We start from the raw sequence: 16,161 nt of genomic DNA, 5'->3' as shown, positions 1-16,161 counted from the left end.
TAGCTGAGTGATGATAATGGAGGAAAGATTTGACATAACGATCCGGATCAAATTGAAGCAATGGTTTCCATTTAAATTTATGGTGATTATATGTGCGATGTGTTTAATTGTCAAAGATCTTTTTATTTTACAATATTTTTCATTATGCTGAAAGCTCACTCAGCTTCAGCACTGCTAATCGCAATGTTTTCAAGGATATGTCTGGCTTTTTGATGTGAAAACATCTTTGGTGGCACCTACTAAATTGTTTGGACTGAAGTAAAACAGATTGGTAACGAAATTGCAAGATGGAAATGACAAATTTAATTAAAGACTACATGGAAAGTTCATTAAATCAAATGATGCTAACAAGTAAGTAGCGGGTGTGAGCATAAAATGTTACATTGTTCATAACTTGGGTTCTAGCTGTTCGATTTTAAAAATTTTTGATTTTTGTTAAATTTTCATCAAAGATGTTTTCATATAAAATAAAACATTGCTCATGGTTTCAGGGTACACATGAGGACTTTTTTAATTGAAAAGGGGATTTTACTCTAGTTTAAAGATAATCTGTCTTTAACAAGATCTCCAAAATTATTAATTTTTATTTCATATTTTATTAGAAAACTTAAATTTCTTATTTGTTTGATCTCTACAGATCAAATATTCAAGAATATTCAAAAAAACAGATCTATTTTTCACCTCTACAAATCAATCAACCATGAAGAACATGGTTGGTTGATCTGTACTGACGTTAAAGTTATGGGCATGTTACTTGAACAGCAATCTGGCTACACAAAAATGTATTATTTGTGTGCATGGGACAGTCGGGCAAGGAGTAAGCACTGGGAAGTCAAGGTCTGGCCAAAGAGGATCAATGAATGTAATTCATAAACCACTAGTATACTCTAAAACTGTCCTCCTTCCATCCTTGTACATCAGACTGGGTTTCAAGCAGTTTGTGAAAGCTTTATCTTAGGAGGGTCCCTGCTTCAACTGCCTTTGTACTAACTTCCAATTGATCATCCAAGAGAAGTTAAAAGGTATTTTTGTTGGACTTAAAATTCACCAACTGATGAAGGAACTATGACTAAAAGAGAAAAACAGGAATGGATTAGCTCCAGGTCTGTTGTTGAGAACTTATTAGGGAACCAAAAGGATCCAAACTACAAGAATATAGTTTAAAATATGTTGGAAAGCTTCAAAAAGCTGGGCTGCAACATGAGTGTCATGATACGTTTTTTACACTCCCACATTGATTACTTTCCAGAAAATCTAGGAAGTGTTAGTGAAAAGTAGCATGAGAGGTTTCACCAGGATATTAAAGACATGGAAATGAGGTACCAGGGGAAGTAGAATGTTAATCCCACTTAAGTGGATGCTTAAGTGGGACTGTAAACTAGAAGGATCTGCAAGGAAATCAAAGAAATGAAAATTTGAGCCATCATAAATTGGTTTTTAAAATGAGAGGAGTTTTAATGGACTTTTTACCACATTGCCCTTTTCAATAGTGTTTTGAACATTTATTTAAATATAAAAGTCTGATAAAAAATAGCATTTTGTTATAATTTCAGTGCACAAATTCTGCCAAAATTAATAAAAATGAGTGAAAATCAAATTTTCTTTTGTGATTTTTGAAGTAACCTGACTTGATGGAAACAAACAAACAAAGTCAATTTTGAAATCAGCATTAAAAATGATTTGTTTCTGAGAAAACGTTTTTTTTTTTTTTTTTTCAAAATGCAGAGTAGTGTATTTGTCTACTACTTCCCTGAATTTATTCAAAATACATTTCCACAACAACAACAGATGAAAGTTTGTTCCCACAATCAACCACCTGTTGGTCAAAGGCAAACTTTTGCACATCTATCCTACTACCACCCTTCCTCAATTTGAATTTGTTTTGTCGTGTATAATCTGAGGAAGAATGCTATCAGCACTGTGCTTGCTCAACCATCTCAATCAGATCACCTCAGTGGTGCAAAGTCTGTAGACACCAATTTGTAGAACTGAAGTCTTTCTTGGTACGACCACCCTTTTGTTTCCTTCGCTAATTTCATTGCCCTTCTCTGCACCCATTCCAGCAGATCTACATCCTTCCTAAAATGAAGCCTCCAGACCTGTATGCATTACTCAAGGTGCAGCTAACAATTCCCTTGTACAATATGATAATCCCTTTTAGCAAAGTTTAGGTATATCATTGACAAAACCCCAATGAGCTCTCCTGGCAGCCTATCTGCACTACTCATAGAATTTCATATCTGACTGCACTGTTACCTAGATTGTTTTCATTTTCCACTATTCTGAGTGCAGGGCTGGCCTTAGACTTTGCAGAGCCCATAGTGTAAGCCCAATATTTAACATACACTCTGCTGAACACAGTTTGAATATCGTAATAGCCAAAAATCATAATTTTTATGAGTGACCAGGAGTCTAAACACAATGAAGGACTGAATTAAAAATTTGTCAATATTTTTATTTCGTTTATTTTTTTCGTTTGTATATTTTTGCATATTGTTAATCTTTGGTGTAACTATAGTTATAGTAATTGCACTGCCCTTGCACAAATAAAAATTACAATGATATTTTGCAGGCTTTCTTTGCAGAGAATTCTTCAATTATGTTGCTATAATACATCTTACAAGCATGGCTATTTTATATTGATAAAATAGCCGAGTTGATAAGACATGCTTGTAGCATGCAAGTTTTAATCAACTTAAGTTTCGAAAATCTTCTTTCATCAGGCGTAATAGTTACAGGTAGAATTAGGACTATTCTCTAAGCAACGAATGTAATTGGAAAGTCTGTATATCTCTAATTAATCGAAAAAAAACTAAAGTTCCCAGTGGATCTTTATGGAGCTGTGTTGAAATGATTGAATTTAATGTGTCCAATTCTTTGGCAAGCATGAAACCATCAAGATTCCAATGTTTATCACTTAAAATCTTTTCCATATATATAAACTATTTTCATGTAATTTGGCCTTTTTGAATTCATGGCAGCTATATAGGAAGCTAAATGTTTTCTGGTGTTTTTAGTTTTCAAAGTGGCTGTCCATAGATGCAATTGCTTTGCAAACAATCTTTGGCAGATTGTTGGGGTGGCTCTGAGCTGGGCAGGTGGAATCCTCTAGCCGCAGAGATCCCAGAATGAAGGAAATGAGATGAGATCACTTAATTTCAATTTATTTATTTTACTTAAAAGTTGGAAGTATTTCATTTAAGTTTTACTGTTACCATTTTATAATTAATTTCTTATAGGTTTAAGACTGTGAAACTTTTAAAGTTTGACAACGTTCAAGCATCTGTTATGTGCTGCATAACAGATGCTTGAGAGCTTTAAAATCCCCCATTGTACATTACAGTACGTGGGATGTTAAACGGTTTAATACCAAAATTGTTCAGTAGTCTAAAGTGCCCCTTGGGCTTATTAGACTATTGAATAATTTGGACAAATTATAAATCACATGGAGCCTGTTCTTTTCTTTTGACAATACTTCTCTTTAACTGCATTAGTCTTTTGGTTTAATTGATTCTATATTTTTTGATATTTTACATTAGTTGAATAATGGAATTCAACCAGACTTTGGATGTTAGTGATCCAGATCTTTTCAAAATCATCCAGAAAGAGAAAGACAGACAAGTCAGATGTGTGGAGATGATTGCCTCAGAAAACTTCACTACTACAGCTGTTCTTCATGCTTTGAGTACATGTTTACACAATAAGTATTCAGAAGGATATCCAGGAGTGAGGTAATGATTAAGTTAATAATTACTATATAAAACTTAATAATGCTTTGCATAGTAATTTTTATATTTGTTTCTCCTTTACAGTGCATCCTTTCAAGCTGTTACTTTGTGGGTTTTTTTTTTTTTTTTGTTGTTAGTTGTTGGTGCATCAGCTTCTGTAGCCATAATGCACCTCCCAAAGTTTTTGTATTTTACTCTGATCCAAGCCCGAGATGGGTTTGGGTTGCTGGGCAGGCACTTTACCCACCTGGCTAGCCCAGTCGGCTCTTTGTGTTTTAGCTAATTATGTGTTACATGCAGCACTTTGATATGAGTTAATGATTTCTGCACCTAAGTGATCTTTAAATTAAGTATTCTTTTCCTTCTGCTTAGACCTTTTTTTTGTGAAGAATGTGCATCTCCCTAAAAGTTGCATCTGAGGTGGTCTTATTTTTTGTTCCAAGCTTGGCTCCATCTACAATTTTTAATTATAGACAGTCTTAAATATGATAGTAATACAGTAACAAGATAACTTCTTGGTTGCAACTCCTCAGAGTATTCCTGAATATTTAAACAGTATTTAATTTCAGAGTAAGATATATGACAATAATAATAATAAGCATACTTAGATATAACGAACAGAGAAATATCTGTAGCAGATATTTCACTGTTTTAATTTGGTATTACCAGTTGAAATCAGCCTCTGGTGATTTCAACTGGTAATACCAAATTATATATTATTTTCTTTTTTTAAGACCATTACTGTTCCATGGTATTTAAATCAGTTTGAGGTCTGACTTATTGCTTAATTTTAAATTTTATTAATGTATGACCTCAAAGAAAGGTTTTTTAAATTTATTTTTCCTGTAAATGACTTTTACTGTGAACAGATACTAATAAAAGCATGCAAGAGTATAAATTTGAGCCAGTCTTGCTTTGGTACAATCACATCATCCATCTAGTCTGGAAGAAGCAAAAGAGTTCAAAGGCATTGCTCCAAACTCTCTTTGTGCATGGATTATTTGTCTAAGTTTTTATCTAAAGATGAGAATAAGGATCAATTTCAGAGTATCATGTCAACTTTTTTTTCAGTTGACTTACAGATACAGCTATATTATATAACATATAACCATTTTTAACATTGGTTATAAGTACAAAATATAAATCAGTAATGAATACAAATTTTTTTTTTTTTTTTTTTTTTTTTTTTCAGTATGAACATACTTCAAGAATGGCAACTACCATTATAATCAAGTTTATCTAGGGTCTAGGAAAATTCACCAGAAATATAATTCACCGAATATCAATTCACTGATAAATGAAGTAGAATAAGTTACACAGTAATAATGCTTAATTTTTACTCTAGAGTCTTTATGTACAATTCACTGAATAGATAAAAAAAAAATAAATTTTATTGAAATATTATAAAAGTTATATGAATAGTCTTCACATTAAAAATACAAGGTAGTATTTTAAAAGTCAAGTCTTTTGATATGGGCCACAGTTTTATGGAATTTTTATTGTTAAGAACTGCATAAAATGGAAAAACTAAACCTATATCTGTTATAACTATTTCTGCAAAAGTAAAAAAAAAAAATCATTTTACCCTTCAGTAGTTGGGGGAATAACTATTGTCCTCCAGTTTCAAATTCATTTTTAAGTTAGTATGTTTTTTTTTTTGACCCTTTGTAATTTCATAATAGGTGTTCTTATTGATCTATTCAGAGACATAAACTTGTTTTAAGTTTATGAAAAGGACAGCCATAAATAAGTCATCTAATGTTCAACGTTGATAGATTATTTGTAATGAGAATTGATGGTGATTATACTAGTAATCAGTAGATTATTTATAGAAGGTTCATAATCATCATCAGCCATTTTCAATCCACTGCAGGATGAAGGCCTCTCCAGCAACTTTCCAGTTCCTTCTGTTTTGAGCACTGGCCATCCATTTACTACTCAAAAACTCATGAATTTCATCTATCCATCTCTGCCTTTGTCCTCCAGGTTTTCTTCTAGCTCCTCTTGGGTACCATTCTGTTATTTTCTTAGTCCATCTGTCATCATGTCTTCGAGCTATGTGTCCTGCCCAAGACCATTTTAGTTCTTTAGTTTTGATAAGAATGTCCTTTACTTGAGTTTGCTGCCTAATCCATGTGTTTCTCTTCTTATCTAACAGTCTGATTCCCAATATAATTCGTTCCATTCTTCGCTGTGTAGTTCTTAGCTTCTCTTCCATTCTTTTGGTGAGTGCCCAAGTTTCACTTCCATAAGTCATGGTGGGGAGTATACATTGATTCATTATTTTACGTTTCAGACAAACTGGGATATTGCTCTTCAGTATGTGACTATATTTCCTGAATGCTATCCATCCAAAATTTTATTCTTCTCTTGACTTCCAGCCATTTATCATTATTACAGCTAATAACTTGTCCCAGATAAGTATATGACTCCACCTTTTCAATTACTGCTCCTTCAATCATTATTTCCCTTTCCCTGGCATACTTGTTCATCATTACTTTTGTTTTAGCCATATTCATCTTTAGTCCAAAATTCTTACTAACTGTGCATAACTGATTAAGATTTTCCTCTAATTCTTTGGGATCGTGGCTTATGACCATAATGTCATCTGCAAATCGTAAATGGTTTAGGTACTCTCCGTTCACATTGACTCCTTTCTGCGACCAGTCTAATCTTCTGAAAGCTTCCTCAAGGGCAGCAGTAAACAGCTTCGGAGATATTGTGTCTCCTTGTCGAACTCCTTTCTCAATTTTAAATTTGCTACTGTCTTTGTCTAGTCTAATAAAGGATGTAGCACTCTCATATATTTTCTTCAAAATCATAATATATGGAGTATCTATGCCTTGTCTTTCCAGTGCCCGAAACATTGCCTTATGCTGTATGGAGTCAAATGCCTTTTCATAATCCACAAATGCCAGGCATAATGGTGTTTTATATTCATTTGCTTTCTCCATTAGCTGTGATATTACATGAAGGTGATCCATAGTTGAGAATCCTGTCCTAAAGCCAGCTTGCTCTTTCGGTTGATTCTCATCAAGTATTCTTTCTAATCTGTTAGTAATGACCCTTGTGAACAACTTGTAGATATGGGATAACAAGCTAATTGGTCTATAATTTCCAATTTCTGATTTATCTCCTTTCTTATGCAGCAAAACTATGATTGCATTATTCCACTGCTTAGGCATCACACCTTTTCTAATGCACTTTGTGAAGAGCCTTGCCAGTTTTTGTGTTATGTCTCTTCCTCCCAATTTTAACAACTCTACAGTAACTTCATCTTCCCCCGGGGCTTTCCGATTCTTCATTTTCTTCAATGCATGTTCTACCTCATCAGGAAGAATATCGGGTATGTCGTATGTGTTGCTACTTTGCAATCCATCTTCCCCACTGCTGGTATCATTCCCTCACTCCTTGTATAATTCTCTATAGTAGTCTTCTGCTATTTGAATTATGCCTTCTCTGCTGTTTATAAGTACACCATCGCTATTTTTCAGTTTCAGTATCATTTGTCTTTCTGTATTACTGCTCATGGCTGCTGATTTAAATCCTTTGTTTTCCCTTAATGCTTGTTCTACTTTTCTTGTGTTATATCTTATGTCCTCTCTGAGTCTCTTTCTAATGGCTTTGCATAACTCAGTATACTCAATTTTCTCCCTGTCAGTGTTTTTCTTGCTCTTCATTTGTCGTCTTTGGTTCATCATGACAAGTGTTTCTTGACTAATTTTTTCTTCTTTGGATTTCTGTTTCCCTATAGGTTTCTTAATAGAAGGTTCATAATAGAATAATCTAATTTTCTATACTGATAGAATATTTATTCGTAGTTCATATGATTTTGATAGTATAAACCACAGCTATGGCACTCAATACATTCTACATTGATTTTGATATTTGTAGAAGACCAAGAGAAATTTACCTCAATATGATAATCTCCAGAAATTAAAATGAATATAACATTAACACAAAACAATTACAGTAAAAAACAAATTGCAAACAATTAAAAAATCAATTTGAACACGATTAAAAATTTTATTTAAAAAATTTAAAAAGTTTAAATTTTGAAAAGTGATTTTCCTTCCTTACATTAAACTTTTTCAATTGACTTAATTTTTTGTTATGCTCAATTGATTTTTTTAATTATTCTCAATTTATTTATATTTCATTTTTAAAACCAATATAACATTTTGCGTTAATGTTATATTCGTTTTAATTACTGGAGAGTATCATGCGGAAGTGTTCTACATATCATATTGAGGTAAATTCTCTTATGCTTCTACAACTAGCATTTCATATGCGATCAGAGTAAAGATATTGGTTTCTATGATATGTGTACTATATATTTTGAAGAAATATTTATTTTGAGAAATAATATTTAATTACATTAAATTTATAGAATATTTAATTTTTACTGTAATAAATATATGCATTGTAACAATTGTGCTTCACTCAGTGAATTGATGTTCTGTCTAGTTTCAGGGAGCTGGTATTTGGTGAACTGTTTTCAGTGAATTTTCCAGATACCATTTATCTACAAATTTCCTTACAATATAGTTTATCTGATGCTTTTGCGTACCTGATATTTGTTTAAATGCTAAACACAAAACGTAATTTCTCTTAATTCATAGTATATCAAAATGAAAGCAAAAAATACCGTATGAACTAGAGAATATCATTAGGCAAAATACATGGGAGGATCTGATTTCATTTACAGATTTAAAAAAAAAAAAACAGAAAAATTTAAAAACATGGCACCTATCATATGCCACATTTGCAAGGTTTTTAATTTTCTTGAATAGACCACTCATCAGAAGAAATGCTATACAGCCACTCCCCAGTTTACGTAATACTCGACTTACGGAAATTTGACTTTGCGTAAGTTTTTGCCAGCCGGTGAAACTTAAAAATCATGGAAACGTATTTTGCATCCCGTAGGAATAAATGGAGGTATCGTGAAAATATCGTAATGTGAACTGAACCCAATAACACATTGTGGTGTGTTTTTTTTTTTTTGGTAATTCATTCTAAGGCTGCAGAAGTGGAAATTTTCACTATATGGGGTGTTTCAAAAGTGATGGTCAATAATTTAAAGGTGAACTGTACAGACTACAATATGCAAAAAAAGCCTAGTAAACATGGGTCCTTTAAGCAAATGGTTTTCGAGATATTGCACATTTCTAGGTGGGATCCACCACTGACTTGTTTGTTTAGGTTAGGTTATGCTCATTCTCTTTGTTTCCCCTCTCTCACTGCTCTGAGACATAGCAGGCATAGTATTAGTAATGGCCGCATGGTGCAAGAAAGCCTATGGCTTATGCTGCACCAGCCAAAAAAAAAAAAAAAAAAAAAAAAAAAACAAATAAAACAATGATAAAAAAATAATAATAAATAAATAATAATAATTAATAAAAGAAAAGGAAATTTAACCTATCATCCTATGCGCTTCCCTGACCCGAAAGTACTATCCAGATGACCTTTGAATTTCCCCAAACTGTCAGCCTTTACGACCCATGTAGGCAACTTATTCCAGTAATTTATAACTCGCTGGCTAAAATAAAACTTCCTGCAGTCCAATCTGAACATTTCCCCCCATAACTTAAATTTGTCCCCTAGTTCTAGCATCATTTATAATCTTAAATTTTGTCCTCATTCATTTTACTGATGCCTCTCAGAGCCTTAAACACCTCAATCACATCTCCTCTAAGGTGTTTCACTAGCGTTCCTACTGGCGAAGAACGACACCGCCCAGGCAGACCTTGATGATCTCATTAAGCAACTGCCACCCCCTTTCCTATTATTAGGGGATTTCAATGGGCATAATCCGCTGTGGGGTAGTTCTGACATCAACAGAAGAGGTCGGATTATCGAGCAATTGCTTGAAAACAATGATCTGGCCCTTCTAAATGTGGGATTTAACACCTTTTTCCACACGGCTACCTGTACATTTACTGCCATTGATCTTTCCATCTTCTCCCCTTCCCTCCTGCCTCTGAGTAATTGGGAAGTTGAAGAAAACCTTTACGGTAGTGATCACTTCCCCGTGTTATCCACCATTTCAAATGGGAGACAATGTCACCAGTTGAGGATACCACGTTGGAAGATCGATCACGCCGACTGGAATGCCTTTCGTCATCCAGCAACGTTCAATACCACTACAGTCGGTCAGGAGCCAATTAATGAGGCAGTAAAACACATCACAGTAAGTATAGTCCAGGCAGCAGCAGTTGCAATTTCAAGGACATCGTCCCGCTTTCCACGTTTTCCAACACCATTGTGGAATGGAGAATGCACAGCAGCTAGAAAGATTCAAAACAAAGCATGGGGAATTTTTCGTCGTTACCCCACCACAGACAATTTAATAGCCTTCAAATGTGCACATGCCAAAGCATGGTACATTAGACGTCAGAGCCAAAAGGAATCTTGGATCAAATTTTCATCTTCCCTTACAATCCCAAAGCCATCTGGGACAAAGTTCGGAAAATGAAGGGCAAATACAACTCACACCCTTCATCGATCCTGGAACATAATGGATGTACAATTGCAGATCTAACTGCAATTGCAAATACTCTCGGGGAGACATTCGCTAAAGTGTCTTCAGAAACATCGTACCCCCCAGAGTTCCTCGCGATCAAACAAAGATCAGAAAAACATCACCTGAAGCTGTCCCCTAACAATCGTGAGGAATATAATCAGCCTTTTACACAGTGGGAGCTGAAAGCAGCACTCTCACTATCCAAGGCGAGTGCTGTTGGGCCAGACGACATCCATTATGAGATGATTAAACACCTTTCATCGGAATCCATGGATCGTTTGCTCCGTCTCTATAACTAGAATATATGTTGAAGAGACATTTCCGGACTTATGGCATATGGCAATTGTCCTTCCCTTTCTGAAACCAGGAAAGGATCCAAAAATACCAAAAAATTACCGTCCTATCGCTCTGACGAGCTGCTTGTGCAAGATCCTGGAAAGAATGGTCAATGCTCGTCTTTTGTGGTATTTAGAAACTAACGCCCTTCTTTCCAGGATACAGTGTGGCTTCCGAAGGAACAGGTCAACACTTGACCACTTAATCCGCTTGGAAACATCTATACGTGATGCTTTCCTGAAATGTGAGCACCAGGTGTCGGTTTTCTTTGATGTGGAAAAAGCGTATGACACGGCTTGGAGATATGGAATTTTAAAAGATATATATATATAACTTTGGTCTTAGAGGACACATTGCCCTCTTTATTAAAAACTTCCTTACAGACCGGTTTTTCCAAGTTCGTGTAGGATCCACCCTCTCCCGGCCATTCTGCCAAGAAGAGGGAGTTAACTCTATAACTGCACAACTTCCTCCAATCGTAAACAGTGCCCTCTTTGTAGATGACTTTAGCATCTTTTTGCAGTCATGCAATATGAGGGTCATTGAAAGACAATTGCAGCATGCCATAGACCACGTCAACTCTTGGGCAGTGACTAATGGTTTTAGGTTCTCGCCACAGAAGACAGTCTGCATACACTTTTGTCGCAAACGGAACCTTCATCCTGAACCAGAACTTAAACTCGGACAAGACATCATTCCAGTAGCACCCGAGACAAAATTCTTGGGGCTCCTTTTCGACAAGAAGTTGACATTTTTACCTTATATCCGTCAACTGCGGACGAAGTGCACAAGAGGATTGAATCTCCTACGCTCTATTTCCTCCAGTAAATGGGGAGCAGACCACTCCACTTTGCTCAGCCTCTATCGTGCACATGTCCGATCTAAACTAGACTATGGGTGCCAAGTGTATGCATCGGCTAGAAACAGCGTACTTAGATGGCTGGACCCAGTTCACCACCAAGCCATCCGTATTGCTACTGGAGCATTTAGAACATCCCCTGTCCAGAGTTTTATATGTTGAAGCAACTGAACCACCACTGTCATTTCAACGAAAGCAGTTGTCTTTAAAATATACGTTTAAATTAAAATCCCTGCCAGACAACCCTACGTAGACATCAGTTTTCAAGCCACGATGGGAAAACCTATATAACACTCGTCAGACTGCCAACCGGCCTTTTGGTATCAGTGTCCAAGAGCTGCTCAGAGAGCTCGACATCATGGTAGAAAATGTTGCCCAGTCACCAAGGCAACCACTTCCACCCTGGCATGCTTGCTTACCATCATGCGACTTCTCCCTTAAAAATTGGAGTAAGTCCATAACTCCATCTTCTGTCTACTACCAACTCTATGCTGCCCACCGGGCCGAATATTCAGACTTCTTGCCTGTCTTCACTGATGGCTCGAAGTCAGAGTTGTCTGTTGGATCTGCTGCTATCTTTCCAGGTCTTTCTTTATCTGGAAAGATTCCCCAAGAATGCAGCATATATACAGCTGAGTTGTATGCTATAGAGTTAGCCTTGGACCACATTAAAACCCATAGGTATCAAAGGTGTATGGTGTACACTGACTCTCTAAGTACATTGCAGGCTTTATCGAGTATGAGGTATAATCCTCATCCATTTGTGACCCGGATTCAGCAGACGTTGCATTCCTTGTTTGAGTGTTCATTCGACATTCGTTTCTGCTGGATTCCAAGCCACATTGGGATCGTGGGAAATTAACTGGCAGATGCTGCAGCCAGGTCACCAGAACCCCACAACATTTATTGCCTGTTAGTCTCCTATACAGACTACAGGCAGCTAATACACACTAAATTACTGTCCCAATGGCAACAATCATGGCATGAGCAAGTCACAAACAAGCTCTATCAGATAAAGCCTGTAATCCGACATTGGCAGTCTAGTCTGTGCAGGAATTGCAGAGAGGAAGTTGTTTTAGCTCGTCTCCGCATAGGACACAGTCATCTTACACATGCATTTCTGCTGAGGGCAGATGACAGTCCTATGTGTGAGAACTGTGACACCTATTTAAGTATACGTCACATTTTAACCGAGTGTCCACGTTTTAGACACGAACGTAATTTTTATTTTACCGCTTTTAGTCATCTGGCTGAGCCTCATACACTCAGTCAGATTTTATCAGACAATGACCTTGTGTCTGCTGTTTTTAGCTTTTTAAAATCAGTAAGTCTTTTTACACGTATTTAAAATGGAATTGCTATTTTTTATTGATATATTTTTTACTCTTATACCTTTTTATATCTGTGCTATATCTCAACATGGTGGCCTAACTAATTAGGTCACTGAATGTTTTAACTTTTTATATATGACCTGGATTTGGCACATTATAGCCTCAGTTGCTGATGTGCCAATAAAACCTAAATCAAATCAAATCAAACCTCTAAGGTGTCTAGCCTCCAAACTCTGCAACCCACATATTCGAAGTCTTTGTTCATAAGGACACCCTTTTACTGATCTCACCAGGAGAGTTAACCGTCTTTGCACCCTTTCAAGAAGCTCGATGTCTTTCTTTAGGTGCGGTCTCCATACCTGAACACAGTATTCCAAGTGTGGTCTAATAAAAGCTTTATATAATGGGATTATCACGTCCCTATCTCTACTGGCAAAAGTTCGATAGATCATCGATAGGACACTATGGGCCTTCCTTGCAACCTGTCTACAATGCTCAGAGAATTTGATGTCTGACCGTATCGTAACACCCAAGTCGCTTTCCTCCAGTACTGGGTTTAGTTGAACTCCACCAAGTGAATAAGTTATTTTGGGATTACTGTTTCCCAGGTGTTAATACCTTACACTTTGTTGGATTAAAGCATAGCTGTCATTTTTCTGACCATTCCTGAAGTCTATCTAGGTCTCTCTGAAGAAGCTCAGCTTGACAGTGATCATTAACTACTCTACCAATTTTAACATCATCTGCAAATTTAGACATCACGCCCCCCTATCCCTTCATCAATGTCGTTTATGAAAATTAAATACTAGTACTTGTCAAAGGATAGTCAATATGGAAAGAGGTTACAGCAACAAAGAATATGCAGACATGCACTTCATGTATGTTAAAGCCAACGGCAGTGCACTCGAGGCTGCACGTTTGTACCAAGAAGCATTTCCCTGCCGAAGGTAGTCCAACAGGCACACATTCATCAGGGTACATCAATGCCTTAGAGAACATTGGTGCTTTGCACATGGAGTATGAGCAGGTAGGCCCAGAAGCATAATACCCAATGTTGAGGAAAGGATGTTAGAAAGAACATCCTGTAACATCTGTAAAATCCTGTGGTGTTGAAACCAAAAATTAAAAATGCATCATCTTGTGTTTAATAAAACCGCCCTTAGCAAAGGATTCACACCTTTTTGCTAAACTAGTGCTCCCATAGTCAGTGGCGGACATGTGCATTATCTTGAACGGTTCATTTGCAGCCCGATGTTCACAGAGACTTTTTTGCTTATTTTAGTTTGTACTTTTCACCTTTAAATTATTTCACCATTTTTGAAACACCCTGTATAACTAAGCTACTTATCTCTCTAAAAGGTCATTTTCATAATGGAAATTGCACTACACTTTCATTGTTATCATATGTTGCATTATAGGAATCAATTTTGAACACCTTTGTGATATTTTTCTAAAACACATTTCTGGAGGTTGCTACCATAAAACAATAAAAACAATTTGCACTTTCCAGCTTATTGGGTTTTTCTGTTAGCACAATATATTATAAACAGGTAGTAAACTCGATCCTATTGCATTTGCGATAATACCGATAACTGGAATTCTCTGGGTTTTTATGTTACGGTATTATGGTGAAATGAGTTCCCCTTCAATCATATAAAAAACAGATTTTCAGAATCTTCTCTTCATTTCGTTCCTAATTATTTATTACAATAGGGAAAGGGACCAATGGAAAATGGAAATGCTGGCAGTGCTGGGAAACAAAACAAAATGATTTAGAAATGAAGATGATTAATTAAGAAGTATGAAGCACGAAAAAGTTTGTCATCTATTGCATAGAATTAGGTCTCACTGCTTCAACAGTGAATAGTATTAAGGGACAGTGCACATGTAATTTAAGGATCAACGCATTTAAGATCAACAATTATCACAAAACAACATTCAGGTACTATATTGAAGATGGAAAAGATATTAATAATATGGATGGAGAATCAGATTCAGAAACAAGTGCCCCTGAGTCCAATGGCCATTCAAGCAAAAGCAAGAAGTATTTATGAAGATATTAAGGATAAGTACGGCGAACCCCAAGCCAAGTTTGTGACAAGCAATGGATGGTTTAATAGCACCAGTGCCTGTTCTGCAGCTGCAGAACTGGCACTGCCGCTATTAAACCATCACAATTCACCAGTGCCGATTATGCAGCTGCAGAGAAATTGTGATGTGTTGGAAAAACTCATCTAGAAGACTCAATTTCAGTGTACATTTCTTCAACCTCTTCATCATCATGGCTCGATGTTGGTGCATAAATCATTATAACCTTTAGCTTGTACCTCTTAGAAATACTGAGTATTAGTCACCTTTGGTGATGTACTTTTGAATTCCAAAATGTTGTTTTATATTTTTATGGCAGAAAGCTAACTCCACCTTTTTATTACAATTATTGTGTAATAAAATATTGCTAATGCTTTTGCTTTTGTCATATGCAAACTTGTTCATGATCTCTTCTTTGTTTGATCTTCCATCCAAACAGATAGACATCCCATCTCTCCCAGTTCTTTGTCTTGATCTGGATTTTGTTATGCTTTGAGTTTTTCCTGCTATAAAAGTTGCTTTTATATTTTTCTGCATTCTTTCTAATTGTTTTTAGCATTGGTCTCATTTAAGCCTGTAGCATGGAAAGTATCACATGTTCTTTCATTCCGCTCAAAGCATTTCACAATTTCGTATTTTTTGAAAATATTTTCTTTTTCTCTCTGAATCTGCAGTATCTTTACCAGCATGCTTCCTTTCACACTTTTTTCAAGTATGTTACTCATATTTAGTGAATAAATCACAATTACAGTATGAAAAGAACAAAATTGAGGAGGCAGCGCATATGTAGCAATTGAGTAAACAACACAGTTGCATTCAGCTGGGGTGATTCTGCCACATTCAACTGCCATTTCTTGTAAACGCAAAGGTGAATCGTGCATAAGCGAATTCAGTTCATGTTATTTGCGACATTGTACCCCTATTTATAAATCATGTATGATCGAATTCGTGTGTGTAAACATGTTATAAGAGGACTGACTGTATATGTTATTATTTTTTTTTTAAATGCTTTGAAATAAACTAAATTTGGTTGTGCTGAGAACAGTTACATTCATTTCACTGATTGTGTACACAGTATAGGAACATGGAAGAATACTAAATTTGTTGCTTTAATTAATGGATTTTTATTTATTATTATTTTTGTGGTGAATATGCACCAGGCTTCCTCCAATACTCATTTAAGAATTATTTTAATGTACTGAAAACATTCCTGTTTATTTAATATAGGGTTTGAAAGCTGTCTTCCACATGCTGATAACATTAATGCAGGCAATATAAATGTTAGAATGATTA

General features: G+C 35.8%; 1 protein-coding gene across 2 annotated transcripts in view; it reads left to right on the top strand.

The window, feature by feature from the left end:
- Shmt (serine hydroxymethyl transferase) overlaps window positions 1-16,161 on the top strand; it is a 157,850-nt gene that overhangs the window by 87,223 nt on the left and 54,466 nt on the right. For both annotated transcript variants that reach the window (XM_090377843.1, XM_090377842.1), the window contains exon 2: window positions 3,540-3,731. In XM_090377843.1, the coding sequence (XP_090233969.1) occupies window positions 3,547-3,731 (185 nt within the window). In that variant the 5' untranslated portion in view covers window positions 3,540-3,546. The remainder of the gene's footprint in view (window positions 1-3,539; window positions 3,732-16,161) is intronic.

The sequence above is a fragment of the Mastigoproctus giganteus genome, chromosome 7 (genome assembly GCF_048544385.1).
Source record: "Mastigoproctus giganteus isolate SK-2022 chromosome 7, ASM4854438v1, whole genome shotgun sequence".
NCBI classification, from domain to species: domain Eukaryota; kingdom Metazoa; phylum Arthropoda; class Arachnida; order Uropygi; family Thelyphonidae; genus Mastigoproctus; species Mastigoproctus giganteus.
The sequence above is the reverse complement of the archived record's forward strand: the minus strand, read 5'-3'. Positions and strand labels throughout refer to the sequence as shown.